Source organism: Peromyscus leucopus, chromosome 4, assembly GCF_004664715.2.
Source record: "Peromyscus leucopus breed LL Stock chromosome 4, UCI_PerLeu_2.1, whole genome shotgun sequence".
Lineage (NCBI taxonomy): Eukaryota > Metazoa > Chordata > Mammalia > Rodentia > Cricetidae > Peromyscus > Peromyscus leucopus.
The window spans coordinates 147,514,109-147,530,479 of NC_051066.1; the positions used below are offsets into that span (position 1 = coordinate 147,514,109).

General features: G+C 41.8%; 1 protein-coding gene across 2 annotated transcripts; it reads right to left on the reverse strand.

Moving 5' to 3' along the window:
- Window positions 1-11,835: 11,835 nt before the first annotated feature.
- On the reverse strand, window positions 11,836-13,383 carry Wfdc12 (WAP four-disulfide core domain 12). 2 transcript variants are annotated; one of them, XM_037204409.1, is made up of 3 exons: window positions 12,740-13,377; window positions 12,487-12,639; window positions 11,836-12,053 (listed from the first exon to the last, which is right to left on the reverse strand). In XM_037204409.1, the coding sequence occupies exons 1-3, from the start codon at window positions 12,816-12,818 to the stop codon at window positions 12,034-12,036; spliced, it is 252 nt and encodes an 83-aa protein (XP_037060304.1). In that variant the 5' UTR covers window positions 12,819-13,377; the 3' UTR covers window positions 11,836-12,033. The 2 variants fall into 2 exon arrangements, with proteins under 2 accessions (XP_037060304.1, XP_037060305.1); XM_037204410.1 differs by lacking the exon at window positions 11,836-12,053 and adding an exon at window positions 12,060-12,190 and having other exon boundaries at window positions 12,740-13,383.
- Window positions 13,384-16,371: the final 2,988 nt, after the last annotated feature.

Consider the following 16,371-nt stretch of genomic DNA (forward strand, 5'->3'; position numbering starts at 1 on the left):
CTTTAAGTTGAAAAAAATCCCAATGATTGCTATTAACAATTTTACCACCATTTCAAAAACATACAGAAGAGCAGTAACTTTTTATAAAGCTCTGCACATTCCAAACTCAACAGTAACATTTTGCGATACTTCCTCTTGTACATATCCACTATTTTGTTTTGTTTTACTTCTGAAGAATTTTTAAGTAAACTCAATACGTCATACATTTTCCCTTTAGATATGACAGTGTGGATCTCTAAGAAATAAGGACACTTTAGGCTGAGTGTGACGATGTGTACCTACAGGATGTGCAGCTAGCAGGGTCCGGAGTGCCAGATTAGCCTGGGCTACATAGCAAGACCCTGCTCCCACACAGTTTAATGTCATTGTCATACCTAATCATCTGCCTCTACATTTGGTTTCTATTTCCCTTATTGTCCCCACTGACTTTGCGGGGCTGGAAAGATGGCTCAGTGGTTAGGGGCTCACCACTCTTGCAAAGGACCCAAGTTTGATCGCCAGAACCCATACTGGGTGGCTCACAACCTGTTTTAACTCCAGATCTAGGGCATCTGACACCCTCTTCTGGATTTCATGGCTACCTGTACTCACATGCACATACTCATAGACAGACACACAGACATATACATAATTAAAAATAAATCTTTTTTTAAAAGTGAGTTTGTGCAGTTGTTGGAACCAAATCCACACAAGGGGTGCTTACTGTGTGGTTGCAACATCCCTAAAGTTTCCTTTATTCTAGAATAGACATTCTGGCTCATTTCTGCCCTTCTTCCCATCATCCTCTTTGCTATCTCTGGTTGAGCAAACTGATGAGTGTCTGATTAGTGGCCCATATCCCTTCCTTGTGATGTCTTTTAGCTCTGCCCTTCACATTTCCATGTACTAAATTAGCACTAGAAACTCAACAAGCTGAAAAGCACCCTGGCAGTTACCTTCCTGGGTGGTAGAGGATGTGTGCTTCCCATTTCATCACTTGAGGGGAAGTCCACACCCGACTCACCCATTGGTAATGTTGTTCTTACAGATTGATGTATTTTAGCTGGTACACCTTAAACCTCTCATTGTAAAGCCATGATCTCCAACACAGGGACAAGTAGAGCATGGAATGATGAAATGGCATCCTGTAAACATTAGGAAGCTGTGGATGACCAGTGTCTGAGTCAACAACTTAATTAGGGGTGGCAGATTTCAAAGGATTTAGATTGTAGTTAAGTATAAATTACGTTGATCAAGATGGATATCTTTGTCTTGTGGACACTTGCTGTTTGGGGAAGAATAGGCATATATATGCATTGTATTCTATATATAATATATATATATAATTATATATATAATTTTTATATATTCTCTGGTACTTTCATACATGAACACAATATATTTAGATCATATCCCTCCCATTTCCCTAGATCTTCCTCCACATTCACCTTCCAATTCACACCTTTCTCTCTGTCTCTCCGTCTCTCTCTCTAATAACCCAGTGAATCCAGATACTGAGCCCATTTGCTCTTGGGGGTCAGGCACCATCCGCTGGGACACAGGCAACCCACCATGGGCCACACCACTGAGGAAAACTGACCCTGGTTCCCCTAGTGGCCATCAACTGCCAATGCTCCTTAGCTAAAGGTGGGCCTCATGTGCCCCTTCCCTCTCCATGCCAGGGGACTGACTGGCCTGATTTGTTTAGGTCTTGGGCTGGTTACACCAGCTGCTGTGAATTCATGAGAACAGTGACCCTGTCATGTGTAGACGACATTATCTGTAGCAGTCTTCCAGGACCGCTGGGTCTTCCTTGATATTCCCTGAACCTTGGTGGTAGTAGTGGTGAGTATTGTGTGATACAGATAATCTCATTTAGGAATAAACAGGTCAAGACTCCATAGTCACTTTATTCTCTGCCCTTTGACCAGTTGTAAGGGCATATATTAAAAAACTCAGGGATGGAGAGATGGCTCAGAGGTTAAAAGCACTGACTGTTCTTCCAGAGGTCCTGAGTTCAATTCCCAGCAACCACATGGTGGCTCACAACCATCTGTAATGAGATCTGGTGCCCTCTTCTGGCCTGCAGGCATACATGCTGTATACATAATAAATAAATCTTTAAAATAAAAAAATCGTATTATGGAAAATTTATCCTATTTATTCAGATTTTTAAAAATGTCATTTAATAAAGTTTTATAGTTTTTCCCCAGAAATTTTATGTATATTTCTAGAAGTGTTTATACACACAGACACACACACACACACACACACACACACACACACACACACACACACACACGGTAATGTAGAACAGGGATTTATTTTATTTATTCTTCTCTCACATATTATATCCAGACTGCAGTTTCCCCTCCCTCCTCTCCTCCCAGTTCCCCTCCTCCCTTCCCCCATCCATCCTCCTCTGTTTCCCTTCAGAAAAGGGCAGGGATATCAACCAAACATGACATATCAAGTTGCAATAGGACTGTGCACTGTAGATGTAACTAACCGTCTTATTAAATAAGAAACACAGAAACAATGTAAAGGAGAAAGCCGAGAGGTCAGAGCTCAGAGCTAAAATCTCACCCTTCCTCCTGCTGTCCCAGCTTCGTGAAAAGAGACCTACTTCCTGTCTGTTCGTTTTTTTTTATAGTATGTTGTTCTGCCTTCTCATTGGTTGTAAACCCAAACACATGACTGCCTCGTCACTGTCTGAATGTACAGCCCCCTAGGTCTTAAAGGCATATGTCTCCAATGCTGGCTATATCCCTGAACACACAGAGATCTTATGGGATTAAAGGCGTGTGCCACCACCGCCATACTCTTGCTATGGCTCTAATAGCTCTGACCCCCAGACAACTTTATTTATTAACATACAATCAAAATAATATTTCAGTACAATTAGATTACCACCACATTTCCCCTTTTCTATTTTAATAAAAAGAAAAAAAGCAAAAGGTTATAACTAACAAAAGAAAAACTATATACAAAAGTACAATAACTATATACAATATATACAAGTAATAAATACCTAAACAGGTATTTGACAAATCAGAGAAAATAATTCCATTATCTATCCTATTTTGGTAAATCCAAGATGTATCTAATGCACTTTCTATCCTAATTAATTTTCAACTATAACTAATCTTCAACCATAACTAACTAATCTTCAACTCCCTCAGAGACCCAAGAAGGGAATAATATTAGCTAACAAAAATAAAAACAGGAAGTGCATGCAAGCAACTTCCAAAAAATTTGTGAGTTGACAGAAACAGCCAGTTGCCTGGGCAGTCACCTGAGGTTTCTCCGCAGTGTTGGGGCATCATCTTCAGCCTATAGGCCTAGTGTATCTGACAGACTCATTTGTGATGTAGGATGTATACAAGGTCAACAGTTCAACCTCACATTGGGTGAGAGCAGTCCACGTACCAGAAACACCTGAATTCCACTAGTGTCCTGTCATGATTCAGGATTTTAAATTCTGGAAATTGTTGACAGTTTTTAAATTCAGCTGTCCATTCTTCTTGGATGTGTATATATGGCTTCATCTCAGCATCCCCTTCTTCTCCACATCCCTCTATTAAATGCCAGTCTACTATTGAGAGGCGTGAGCTTTCAGTTGCTGTTCCATTGCACAACAGAAGCCATCGGCCCTCTGCCTGTTAAGCTGCCTTCGAAGAAAAGGGCACTGTACCTTTTCCGGATGCGAAGGCCACTTCAGGGATGGGGCCATATTGTCCTGGCCTCAGAAGATGCCTTTTGATAAAGCGATAACCACACTTGTTTTGGCAAGAATCAGTAGTCCCTTGTTTCGTGTTCTGTCTGTCCATTTTGTCCTGTTGATTCGAGGATACTTTGTTGTCCAGTGGCTAACTTTTGCCAAAATGAAAGTTGACTCCATATGCAGTTTCTTCAATGCCCATATTTTCTCTGAAGTAGATTGATACTGCCAGGAGCCGACATGTCTCAAAAAAGAAAAAATTTCTAAGTTATTAAAACATTTTAAATGCCATATTCTATAGATCTCTGAAGGGTTTGAAGATGACCTGTCTAAAACATCTCTGCTCAATTTTTAAAACATATCTAATATGACTACAAGTTCTATTGTAATGTCTAACTACTAACTTTCATTTCTTTATATCCTAATAGTTGGTAATAATAACATTCAAGGATCAGAAATTTGCATTACATTGTTAAATGAATGGTATGAATACAATTAGAAATATACATATAGCATTTTCTAACAATATCAATTTCAAATTTGTATACAATATAAAACAATCCAATCCAATGTAAAGTATTTAAAATTAGTAATTGTCTTTTTCTTTTCTTTCTTTCTTTTTTTTTTTTTTGTTTTTCGAGACAGGGTTTCTCTTGTGTAGCTTTGCGCCTCTCCTGGAACTCACTTGGTAGACCAGGCTGGCCTCGAACTCACAGAGATCCGCCTGCCTCTGCCTCCCGAGTGCTGGGATTAAAGGCGTGCGCCACCACCGCCCGGCTCTTTTTTTTTTTAAACAAGAACCTTAAATCTAATCTCCTTTGCTTAGCCTTTTTCCTAACCCTTGACAATAACTTGTAACCAACCCCCCTAAATACTGAAAATTATCCCAGACCCAAAACCCATTAAAAAGACCAAAAAAACCACCCGCCCCACACCACCTCTTTGGGAATGTGGGCGTCGTATTCTTAAAATTGCTTCCTGCTGGGTATGGGCGAAGTTTTCTTTATCCTGAAAGAAAAATTTTAGGTTAATTGTCAAATTCTAGGAAAGGTAACTATATCCTTCATTATCCAGTCTGTGTATAATGCCAAAGTTCAGGGTTTATCTCAGTCCTTATTCAAGTAGTCTTTGAGACTGGATCATCTCAGCTAGTCATCTCAAAATTGCTCTGAGCACCTTGTAGTTCAAAGCTGATCTGTGGATGATGTTTGTCAGCTTAATGATATTATTATTGTCCACGTGGAATTGTTGTTGTTGTGGGGCCCCATCTTCTTCCTGGAGACATCAGTTGATGTTAGGCCTGGCCGTGATTTCCTGCAGAAAACTGATAAGAGACTTGAACACAAAAACATATATATGCAGCTAGCCTTTTTTCTAGAATTAGTTAGTACTCTATATGACCATTCATATTTTAACAAAGTTTAAAATGTATAAATATCTATATATATATATTAATCTTGTAAATTTTGATATAAAATTTATACTTTAAGAAAAGTTTAAAGAATCAGAATAGAATCAAAAGAGTTGAGATTAGTAATAGAATAGTCCCTTAATTAATTTTGCCTTTGTCCTGTACCATAGCAGAAGATGGCTCTTTTATTCTGGCATGATACAGGGAGTTTGCATTTTCCTTTTAACAACATGCTTGATTTTAAAGAAGGAGAGAGCCATTCTCCAACTCCAAAGTCAGCTTTAAATTTTAATTGAACTGGGACTATTAGAAGACCAATAGTGTTAAATCTTTAGAGAAAAGCAGAAACAAACATTTAGGAAGACATAAAATTTTTTAGATAATATATACCCATACACCGTTTCACTCTGTTTCTTGGGATAGATGATTTGTCCCTTTTCTTCAGTTGTCTCATTTGTCCAGTGTTCTTCAAATTCCTTAACCTTCATTCTCCTAAAAGACAAAAACAAAAACCTTTCCCCAAGACTAATTTTGGGGATGTTTCCTTTTGACAAGTTATTATCTGATTAAATGAAAAGGCATGTGTTATTGATACAAGTTAGTTTAAATTGGATGTTCATGCTGGTTGATGAACTATCACCTCCTCTAATTAAGAGGTCTCTCTTGTTCAAATCGAACCTTTATCAATTTTGATGGTATCCACAGCTTATCTTCTCCTGTAGAAACAAAAGCAAAACCTCGTCCCCAATGTAATACATACCCTGGTTTCCATTCTGAGGTCAGCACATCCTTAAAGTATATAGGCTGATTTAATTCTGTAGTTTTTTCTATTATCCAATGTCTCTCTGCAGCTGTTGTTCCTTTCTCATTGGCATTCAGAAAATTCAAAGTTAGAAGAGCATTATGCAGTCTATTTCTGGGGTTTTTTGTTACCCATTTCTGTTTATTTAGCATATCCTTTAGAGTTCTGTTTGATCTTTCTATAACTGCTTGACCTGTAGGATTATGTGGTATGCCTGTAATATGCTTTATATTGTAATAAGCAAAAAACTGTTTCATTTTAACAGAGATATATGATGGAGCATTGTCAGTTTTGATTTGTGCAGGTATACCCATGATGGCCATAACTTCTAGCAAATGAGTGATTACAGAATCAGCTTTTTCAGAACTCAAAGCAGTTGCCCATTGAAATCCTGAATAAGTATCGATAGTGTGGTGTACATATTTCAGTTTTCCAAATTCTGCAAAGTGAAACACGTCCATCTGCCAGATTTCATTTCTCTGAGTACCCTTTGGGTTACATCCTGCTGGTAATGGCGTTTGATTGTAGAAGGAACAAGTAGGACATTTCTTTACTATTTCTTTGGCTTGTTGCCAGGTTATGGAAAAATCCTTTTTTAAACCTTTACTATTGATGTGATGTTTTTTATGAAATTCTGAGGCCTCCAGCACATTTCCTATCAATAATTTATCAATCTCATCATTGCCTTGTGCTAGAGGGCCTGGCAGACCAGTATGGGATCGAATGTGAGTTATATATAAAGGATGATTCCTTTTCCTGATTGTACCTTGTAATTGAATAAATAGTGAAGTTAATTCTGAAGCATCAGGGATAAATTCTGCAGTCTCAATATGTAACACCACTCTTTCAGCATACTGAGAGTCAGTTACTATGTTGAGAGGTTCTGAAAAATCCATTAATACCAACAGAATAGCATACAATTCTGATTTTTGAACTGAATTATACGGACTTTGAACCACTTTACTTAAATTTTCTGATTTGTAACCTGTCTTTCCTTCTTTGTTGGCATCTGTATAAAATGTACGAACTCCAGATATGGGTTTTTGCCGTACAATTCGAGGCAAGATCCAATCAGCTCTCTTTATAAGATCAACTCTATTGCTTTTGGGATATTTGCTGTTAATTTCTCCCAAAAAATTACTGCAAGCTCTTTGCCAAGGTTCACTTTCTGTCCATAATTTTTCAATGTCCTCCTTAGTTAATGGTACGACAATTTCTGCTGGGTCTATGCCTGCTAATTGACGAAGTCTCAGTTTTCCTTTGTAAATCAAGTCAGAGATTTTTTCCACATAAGTTTTTAATTTTTTATTTGGTTTATTTGGTAAAAATATCCATTCCAATATAATATCTTCCCTCTGCATTAATATTCCAGTAGGAGAACGCCTAGAAGGTAAAATAACCAAAATGCAATCCAGCTTTGGATCAATACGATCCACGTGCCCTTCATACACTTTCTTTTCTTCCAAGGCCAATTCTTTCTCAGCTTCAGGTGATAATTCTCTTGGACTATTTAAGTCCTTGTCACCTTCTAAGGTTTTGAACAAATTAGTCAGTTCATCATTTTTTACCCCAACAATAGTTCATAGATGAGAAATATCTCCAAATAATCTTTGAAAGTCATTAAGAGTCTGTAGTCTATCTCTCCGAATTTGCACCTTTTGGGGTCTAATTTTTTGTAGCTCTATTTTATATCCTAAATAATTAATAGAATCTCCTCTTTGTATCTTTTCAGGAGCAATTTGTAATCCCCAGCAAGGCAAAATTTTCTTTACTTCTTCAAACATTATTTCTAAAGTATCTGCATTTGAGTCAGCTAGTAAAATATCGTCCATATAATGATAAATTATAGATTTAGGAAATTTTTTACGTATCACTTCCAATGGCTGTTGTACAAAATATTGGCACAGAGTTGGGCTATTCAACATTCCCTGAGGGAGGACCCTCCATTGAAATCTTTTAACCGGTTGAGAATTATTATAAGTAGGCACTGTAAAAGCAAATCTTTCTTTGTCTTTTTCTTGTAAGGGTATTGAAAAGAAACAGTCTTTTAAATCAATAACTATGAGAGGCCATCCTTTTGGTAACAGAGTAGGCAAAGGCATCCCAGATTGTAGAGAGCCCATTGGCTGAATTACTTTGTTAATTGCTCTAAGGTCTGTTACCATTCTCCATTTACCAGATTTCTTTTTAATAACAAATACAGGAGAATTCCAAGGGCTGGTTGATTCTTCAATATGCTGAGCATTTAACTGTTCTTCTACCAGCTCTTCTAAAGCCTGGAGTTTCTCTGTTGTTAAAGGCCATTGCTGGACCCATACAGGCTTGTCTGTTAACCATTTTAAAGGTAGAGCTGTTGGTGTCTTTGGAAGATCATCAGTTATTGTGCCCTGTTCTTGTATAATATGGATGGCTGGTGACCACTCATTAGAACAATATCTTCTAATATTTCTCTCAGTAACATGTGCTAGTTTATGATTTGTTTCTGAGATTGGAGGGATGTTAATCTGAGTATTCCATTGTTGCAACAAGTCTCGACCCCACAGGTTCATAGTTATGTTAGCCACATATGGTTTTAATTTTCCTCTCTGTCCTTCTGGACCTATACATTCGAGCCATCTTGCACTCTGTTTCACCTGAGATAATGTCCCAATTCCTAACAGTTGAACGTTTACCTCCTGAAGAGGCCAAGTTGGATGCCAAAATTCTGGTGCAATTATGGTAACGTCCGCACCTGTGTCTACCAGACCAGACAACAAAACACCATTTATTTTTATCGTTAATTTTGGTCTTTGTTCATTAATAGAAGTTTGCCAAAAAATTTTCTTTATGTTTTCTCCTGAATTTTCTATTCTCTCTGTTTCATCATCCTGACCAGCATGATTTATTCCAATAGGCATTTGGTTATTTAATCGCTCTCCAGAGCAGGCATTTCCTCTATGGCTGCAGGAAAGGTTTGAACTGGATTTGCACTGGGGGCCTGCGCAGGCCCCTCTGGGAGTTTCCCGAAGACTGAGGCAAAGGATTACCCTGTCTGTCCTTTGTTGATCTACATTCGTTGGTCCAGTGTTTTCCCTTACCACACCTTCTGCATACTCCAGAAGGAAGGGGCATTCTGTTGCCATTGTTCCTTGAAGAAACATTGTTTCTGGGAATGACCTGTCTACAGTCCCTTTTCAAATGTCCTTGCTTTCCACATCCAAAACATCTAACACTCCTCAAACCTTTTGAAATTACTTCTCCTACCCATGTATCATCATGCTCATCAGCTTCAACATTAATTGTTTCTCTAATCCAATCTTCCATAGGTGCAGATCTTGCCCTTAATGGCCTGATTATTCTTTTGCATGCTGCATTCTCATTCTCAAAGGCTAAAGATTCAATTATTGCCTTACCAGCTTCTGAATCCGAGACCATTCTCTTTACTGCTGAAGCCAGTCTTTGTAAAAAATCTGTAAAAGACTCTTTTGGGCCTTGCATCACCTTTGTAAATGACTCAGATTTTTTTCCTGGTTCCTCAACTCTGTCCCATGCATTCAAGGCTGCCGTTCGACATAAAATTAGGGTTTGGACATCATATAAACATTGTGTTTGTGCTGAAGCATATTGGCCTTCACCAATAAGCTGATCCTGGCAAACTTGTATTCCTTTATCCCTCCATTGTTTTTCTATGTTTTTAGCCTCCTCCTTAAACCAAGTCAGAAATTGAAGTCTCTGGCTGGGTTCCAGAACACCTTGTGCAAGGTCCCGCCAGTCCTGTGGTACTATCCTATTATATGTTGACCAAGAGTTTAACATTTGCTTTACATATGGGGAATGCATGCCATAAGATACTATTGCCTCCTTAAACCTTTTTAAATTCAACATTTCAATTGGAGCCCAATTATTTTGTGTAGCCATTTGATCAGGCATCTGCTGTACGGTTACAGGATAAATTAAGGGTGACTGTGTGAAAACAGGCTTTCTTTCTGCAACCTTATGATCCCGACTTGAAACAACTTCACTGTTAATTTCTTCTGTCTGAATTTTTGCAGGTTTAACAAGTTCTTCTAAAGCTGTTATCCTGGCACTTAAATTGACTATCTTTTTAAATATTAAAATGTGGATTAGTATAGTGATAAGGTGCATAATTCCACCAATACTAATATTATATAGTTGTTCCATTATCAGACTGCCTAAAATTTCAAACAAAAACCAATTTTCTTCCAATGTACACATAAAACCCATTTGTTTTTTAATGTGGAAAAAATTCTCTTTTAGATAGTTTCCTTTAAAACATCTGATATGTTATGACTTACCAAATCAGCGTAGAACATTAGAAATCCGAGGGGATTTTCAAAGCAGCCACCTAGTGTCCCAGGTGTAAATCCAGAGAGAGAGAGAGAGAGAGAGAGAGAGAGAGAGAGAGAGAGAGAGAGAGAGAGAGAGAAGAGAGAATGCACAAGAAAGCGTAGCCGGCTAAAGCTTAAATGCAGCCACGTGTTCCCTCTTGTACCGAGTCAAGGCTTGGGTCTGGCTTCCTTAAGCTCCGACCACGTGCGTTGGCTTTACAGGCAGGGCCCTGTTCGGCAGGGCAGGTCTGAGTTGTTTGTAGCACCGGCTTTAAGCAAGCTGCTCACAGACCTAGGCCCGGGCTAGAAGCTGCCACTCGGACTAGGAAGCCGGCAGCTCGGACTAGGAAGCCGGCAGCTCGGACTAGGAAGCCGGCGGCTCGGACTAGGACGCCGGCAGCTCGGACTAGGACACCGGCCGCTTCCTGCCGCTTCCTCCGCCGCCTGCCGCCGCCTGCTGCCCTTGCGGGAAAGCGGACCTGCCGTCAAGCCAAGCGGTTTTTAATGGATTCTTGTCACGTTGGGCGCAGATGTAGATGTAACTAACCGTCTTATTAAATAAGAAACACAGAAACAATGTAAAGGAGAAAGCCGAGAGGTCAGAGCTCAGAGCTAAAATCTCACCCTTCCTCCTGCTGTCCCAGCTTCGTGAAAAGAGACCTACTTCCTGTCTGTTCGTTTTTTTTTTTTTTATAGTATGTTGTTCTGCCTTCTCATTGGTTGTAAACCCAAACACATGACTGCCTCGTCACTGTCTGAATGTACAGCCCCCTAGGTCTTAAAGGCATATGTCTCCAATGCTGGCTATATCCCTGAACACACAGAGATCTTATGGGATTAAAGGCGTGTGCCACCACCGCCATACTCTTGCTATGGCTCTAATAGCTCTGACCCCCGGACAACTTTATTTATTAACATACAATCAAAATAATATTTCAGTACAATTAGATTACCACCACAGTGCACCTCCTCTAGTTCTTTTTTTGTTTGTTTGTTTGTTTGTTTTTTCGAGACAGGGTTTCTCTGTGTAGCTTTGCGCCTTTCCTGGAACTCACTTGGTATTCCAGGCTGGCCTCGAACTCACAGAGATCCACCTGACTCTGCCTCCCGAGTGCTGGGATTAAAGGCGTGCGCCACCACCGCTCGGCTAACCTCCTCTAGTTTTAAGGCTGGACAAGGCAACCCAGTAGAAGGAAAGGGTCCCAAAAGCTGGCAAAGGAATCAGAGACAGCCCCCGCTCCCACTGTTAGGAGTCCCACAAGGAGGCCAAGCTACACAATCATAACATATATGCAGAAGATCTAGGTCAGTCCCACGCAAGCTCCTTGATTGTTGATTCAGTCTCTGTGAGCCCCTGTGAGCACTGGTTAGTTGATTCTGTGGGCTCTTTTCGTGTGGTGTCCTTGACCTTCTGGCTCTTTCAATTCTTCCTCCCCATCTTCCACAAATTTCTCTGATCTCCACCTAATGTTTGGCTGTGGGTCTCTGCATTCCTTCCCATCAACTATTGGGTAAAGCTTCTTGAACAGGGATTTTTTAAACTATTAAGTTGTTAGTCTATTTGGGCCAGTGTAACAAATGACCATAGACTGAGTGGCTTATAAATGGCATTTATTTTTCAGAGTTCTGGAGGCTGGGAAGCCAAGGTCAGGGAGCCAGGAGATTCAGGGTCTGGAAAGGCCTGGTTTCTGGTCTTCGTACTTCTTGCTGTGTCCTTATATGGTGGAAGGGCAAGGCAGTTCTCTGAGGTCCTTTCTTTAGGAGGCTTCACACCCTCAGGGCTCAGGAGGTTTCACACCCTTAGGTCTCCAGCTATGAAGGTGGAAGAGAACACACAGAAAAGAACCTGCATGTGCTGGGGTCAGGATTGGTAGGTGGTCCCCTCTTTTGGCCAAGTTTCCCAGGGGTGTCCATTTCTCCCACTCTTTAAGACCTTCAGTGGGCTGGTGCTAAGGGACAGCAGCAGAGAAGGAAAGGATGGAGCATCACTTACGAGGACAGGCCTGGGAGGAGGGAGAGCCAAAAGGCTGGACTTCCCTCTTGCTCTGGGGACAGCCCTGCACACCTTCACCTTAGTTTCCTTCTTTGTACTAAGGAGAAGTTCAAGGCCACTGATCTCTGATCCCACAAGCTCACAGCCATCCCTCCCTGGGCCTCTCCTCCAAGAAGTGCTCCTCCATGCTTTCAGGGGTAGGCAGAGGCAGGGGAAGGGGGAGGGCCATGCACAGGAGTGGGAGCTACTTACAGAACTCTTCTGGCTCCACAGGCTGCACACATTTGTAGCCACAGTGCCGGTAACAGCACTTCTCCTGGCCTGCACAGTGCCCGTCTCTCTGACACTGGGGTGGATGTCTCCTGATGCAGCGTCCAGCGTCCATTGGGCAAACTCCTTCTTTGTCTTATTGATGGAGGAAGCCACAAGATAAGGGGAGGGCTTCAGGCCCGTGTCATCTGGGAGCTCCCATCCCAGCTCCACCCAGCTCACCATATCCACTCACCACCGTTGACTTCATCTCCAGCTACCAGAGCGGAGGAAAGGAGGAGAGCTGCGAGGACCAAGATGCTGTCTGGCCTCATGCTGTCGTGTGGCTGAGGCTGAGGCTGAGGCTGGAGCTGGGGCCGGGGCTGGGGCTGAGGCTGAGGCTGGAGCTGGAGCTGGAGCTGGGGCTGGGGCTGGCTTTAAGTTATGTCTGCTGGGGGTGGCAGTGGGCAGGGCTGAAAGTTTGCTAATAACAGGGAGGCCTGTGTTCCCCAAGCCCTATCAGAAATGGGACTTGGGGAACTTCCAAGGGCACATCCATGTTTGCATAAGTAGTCTCTACTGACATCACATTACCATCAAGATGACATTATCTTATGGGGAAGCAAGGAGGCCCAAAAAGGGAGCAAAGCCACTCACTCACGGACACACAGCCTGGCAGTGGCAGGACCAAGTTTCTTCAACTCTGATGCTCACCCCTGAGCCCTGTTTCTATGTGTCCTTCCCTAGACAGAGGTCTTCATTTCTTCCTGTCATGTCTGGACTGGTCCCCATGTTTCTTCTCACCCCAGGGAAGGCTCTGGAACACCCAGTTTAAAACTGGCTCACTGTGTGCTCCAAACCATGCCACCCTCACAAGCCACCGATGAGAGCAGACCTAGGCCTTATCACCAGTTGTGTGACTGAAGGCATTTCCTTTCTAAACTCCTTTCCTTAGTCATAAAACGGGTGTCATAGTTTTATCTCACTCATAGCAATTATGTTTTCTTTCCTGAAATGTGCTCCCCCATTCCCACCCCCCACCAAAAGCCCCATCAGCATCTCCATCTCTCCAGTCTTGGACTCTGAGTCTCCTCCCTTCAGAAATATGAATCCACTATGGACTCCTGTATTGGGTGCTTTTGAGAAGGAAGCCCAAGGCAGAGCGGTGCTGTGCGTGTGATGCAGGACAACTTTTAAAGTCTTTTCTTTGAACTGGCTCTACAGGTACAAAAAAAATTTCCTGCACAAGCCCGGAAACTCAAGAGGATAAATACATAAAATGTTAAAAAGAAAAGATGGGAAATAGAGTGATTTGAGGAAATCCCATCCTTCATCAGTGTTTTTCCCAAGGCTAGTTCTTTGATGCCTTACTCGTGGTTAGGTTACCATGCCTCAAAATTACCTTTTTGCCTAAGCTGGTGTGAGTTAGTTTTCTGTAATTTGCTATATAAAGTAAAGAAAGGGAGGACTTCCTCTATTCCAGAAAGAGCACCAGCTCCCTACTGGGCAGTGAGCCATGATTCCAGGCTCACTAATGTGTCCTATGTCCTAGGGCCGGAGTCTGGGGAGTTGGTGAGCGTATGCATGGATGTTGGAGTGTGCTGGCTATTTGTTAGAATTCCTAGTCACTCCCCCAGCTACATGACCCGCACATGCGCTAGCAAGATGCTTAGTCATCCCAGGGCCTCACGTCCCACGTAATCCGTGTGCTTCGTGATCATGTAATTTGCAAGCAATGTGATCACGTAGTCTATGTGCATGTGTGGCGTAGCTACGTAAGCCCATATGTGCATGTGTAGGGGGAGGGGAACCTATAAAAGTGGGTTCCACTTATCCCTCCCCCCTCTTCCTGCAAGTCACTCCCATAGGCCTATGCACATCCCTTCTGTTCCCTTCCCTTAATAAACTCTTATAGTGGGTTTTGTTGTACATCGTGACTTTTCTCACACGGTAAACAGCACCACTTAATGAATAACACTGTGCTGCTTAATAAACAACACCATTCCTCACCCCTATCACTTTATTACTAACTTTCAAAGTATGCAGAACATATTAAAAACCAGAGCAGTGACACTCATACACCTGTATTGGACTGAACAATTAATAACAGGTTGGGGTATCCAGATCTAGAGTTGATGAAACATTTGGAACTGAGCTGCAGATGGTATATCCTCCATGCTGAACACTATATTACCATGCAAATTCTAATAATGAAAGTCTCTAACATGTAAAATGATAATCATATTTTAGAAAACTGATAATAAATGCTACACGACAATGAAAGCAACATTTGCTTTCCTGTCACCAGAGTATACTTGTAGCTTATTTTTGAAGCGATTTCTTTAAAACAACAACTTTCCCATACAATAAGCCCTACAGGTGAAAGATTTTTACCCTTTGGGAACAGCAGCTTTGAAAAAAAAAAAAAAAGGCTTTTTTTGTTGTTTTTGTTTCTTTTAGATAGGATTTCTCTACAAGTCTTTGCTGTCCTAGGAATTTGCTCTGTAGACCAGGCTGGCCTTGAACTCATACAGATCTGCTGCTTCTGCCTCTCAAGTGCTGGGATTAAAGATGTGCCACCACACCCAGCAACTTATAATAACTTAATAGAACATCAGAGAGCATAATAGACTAGAATTTGCCGGGTGGTGGTGGCAGCAGCGGTGGTGGCGCACGCCTTTAATCCCAGCACTTGGGAGTCAGAGCCAGGTGGATCTCTGTGAGTTCAAGGCCAGCCTGGTCTATAGAGTGAGATCCAGGACAGGCACCAAAACTACACAGAAAACCCTGTCTCGAAAAACCAAAAAAAAAAAAAAAAAAAAAAAAAAAAAAGAAGAAGAAGAAGCGCATGTGATGACAGACTGGAAACCCAGGTAGGAATCATGTCTGAAGAATTCTTTATTCTTCCAGAAACCTCTGTCTTCTTGTGAGACCAAAATGAGCCATCTTAGAAATAAGACCAAAATGCTTTCACCCTAAAACTAAGGCCTAAGATTTCTCCTTTTAGGAATAGGCCAATAGTTACTGAAACCAGTCAGTTCAGATTCCAGAAACAAGGAAGTGTAAAAGTACAGAGTCACAAGATAGTCACGAGGTAATGCCTGCCAGACTATGGAATGTCCTCTCCCTGGTTTCCAGGGTAACTGACCACAGAAATGCCCCCACCTGAGGGCAGCCAATGAGAAATGGTGGCGGGCAACTACTCCCTTAGAAGTAATTTCTAGAAGTCCCTAGAAGCGAGCCAATCAGAATTGTACCTGTACTAGCACCCCTAAATGATGTAACCTTGTGACTTTTCCCTTTAAAAACGGAGCTTGCAGACAGGTGGGCGCTTCCTCCAGCCTCCACTGCGTTGGATGTATTGGACGAAGTCCCTGCCTAGGCTTGTATTGCTTTTGGATATCCAGGATTAAACCTTGCTTTTGCATTCTGGCATGCTCGTCTTTGGTGGTCTCTCTGGGGGTCACGATCTGGGCACAACATTCTCTCTCTCTCTCTCTCTTTCTCTCTCTCTCTCTCTCTCTCTCTCTCTCTCTCTCTCTCTCTCTCTCCTCTCTCTCACGCTTTTAAAAAATATTTGTTTATTTTACATCCTGACCACAGTTTCTCCTCCCTTACCCCTCACAAGCCTTTCCAGCACATTCCTTAGGCAGGACAGACTGTAGGTTGTATAGGTTCTGTGGCTCGGTTGGTGTGCCAATCCCTCCCTGGAAGTCTTGCCTGGTCACAAGAGATGACCAGTTGAGGCTACATATCCACTATTGCTCCGTCTTCCTCTTAATGCTCTCAAGTGATTGCATGAGGCTTACTCACACTGGAGTCAGGGTTTCTCCCCTTTGGCCCCATCAGTCTGGAATCTACTTGCTGGGTCTTCACCACTCAGGCTCT

Coding starts and splice junctions, on each gene's coding strand:
- Wfdc12 (XM_037204409.1), bottom strand. CDS start 12,818: ATGAGGCCAGACAGCATCTTGGTCCTCGCAGCTCTCCTCCTTTCCTCC. Junction 12,640..12,739: donor TGGAGATGAAGTCAACGGTG/GTGAGTGGATAT, acceptor TCCATCAATAAG/ACAAAGAAGGAGTTTGCCCA. Junction 12,054..12,486: donor TGTGGAGCCAGAAGAGTTCT/GTAAGTAGCTCC, acceptor CCACCTTCATAG/CTGGAGACCTAAGGGTGTGA.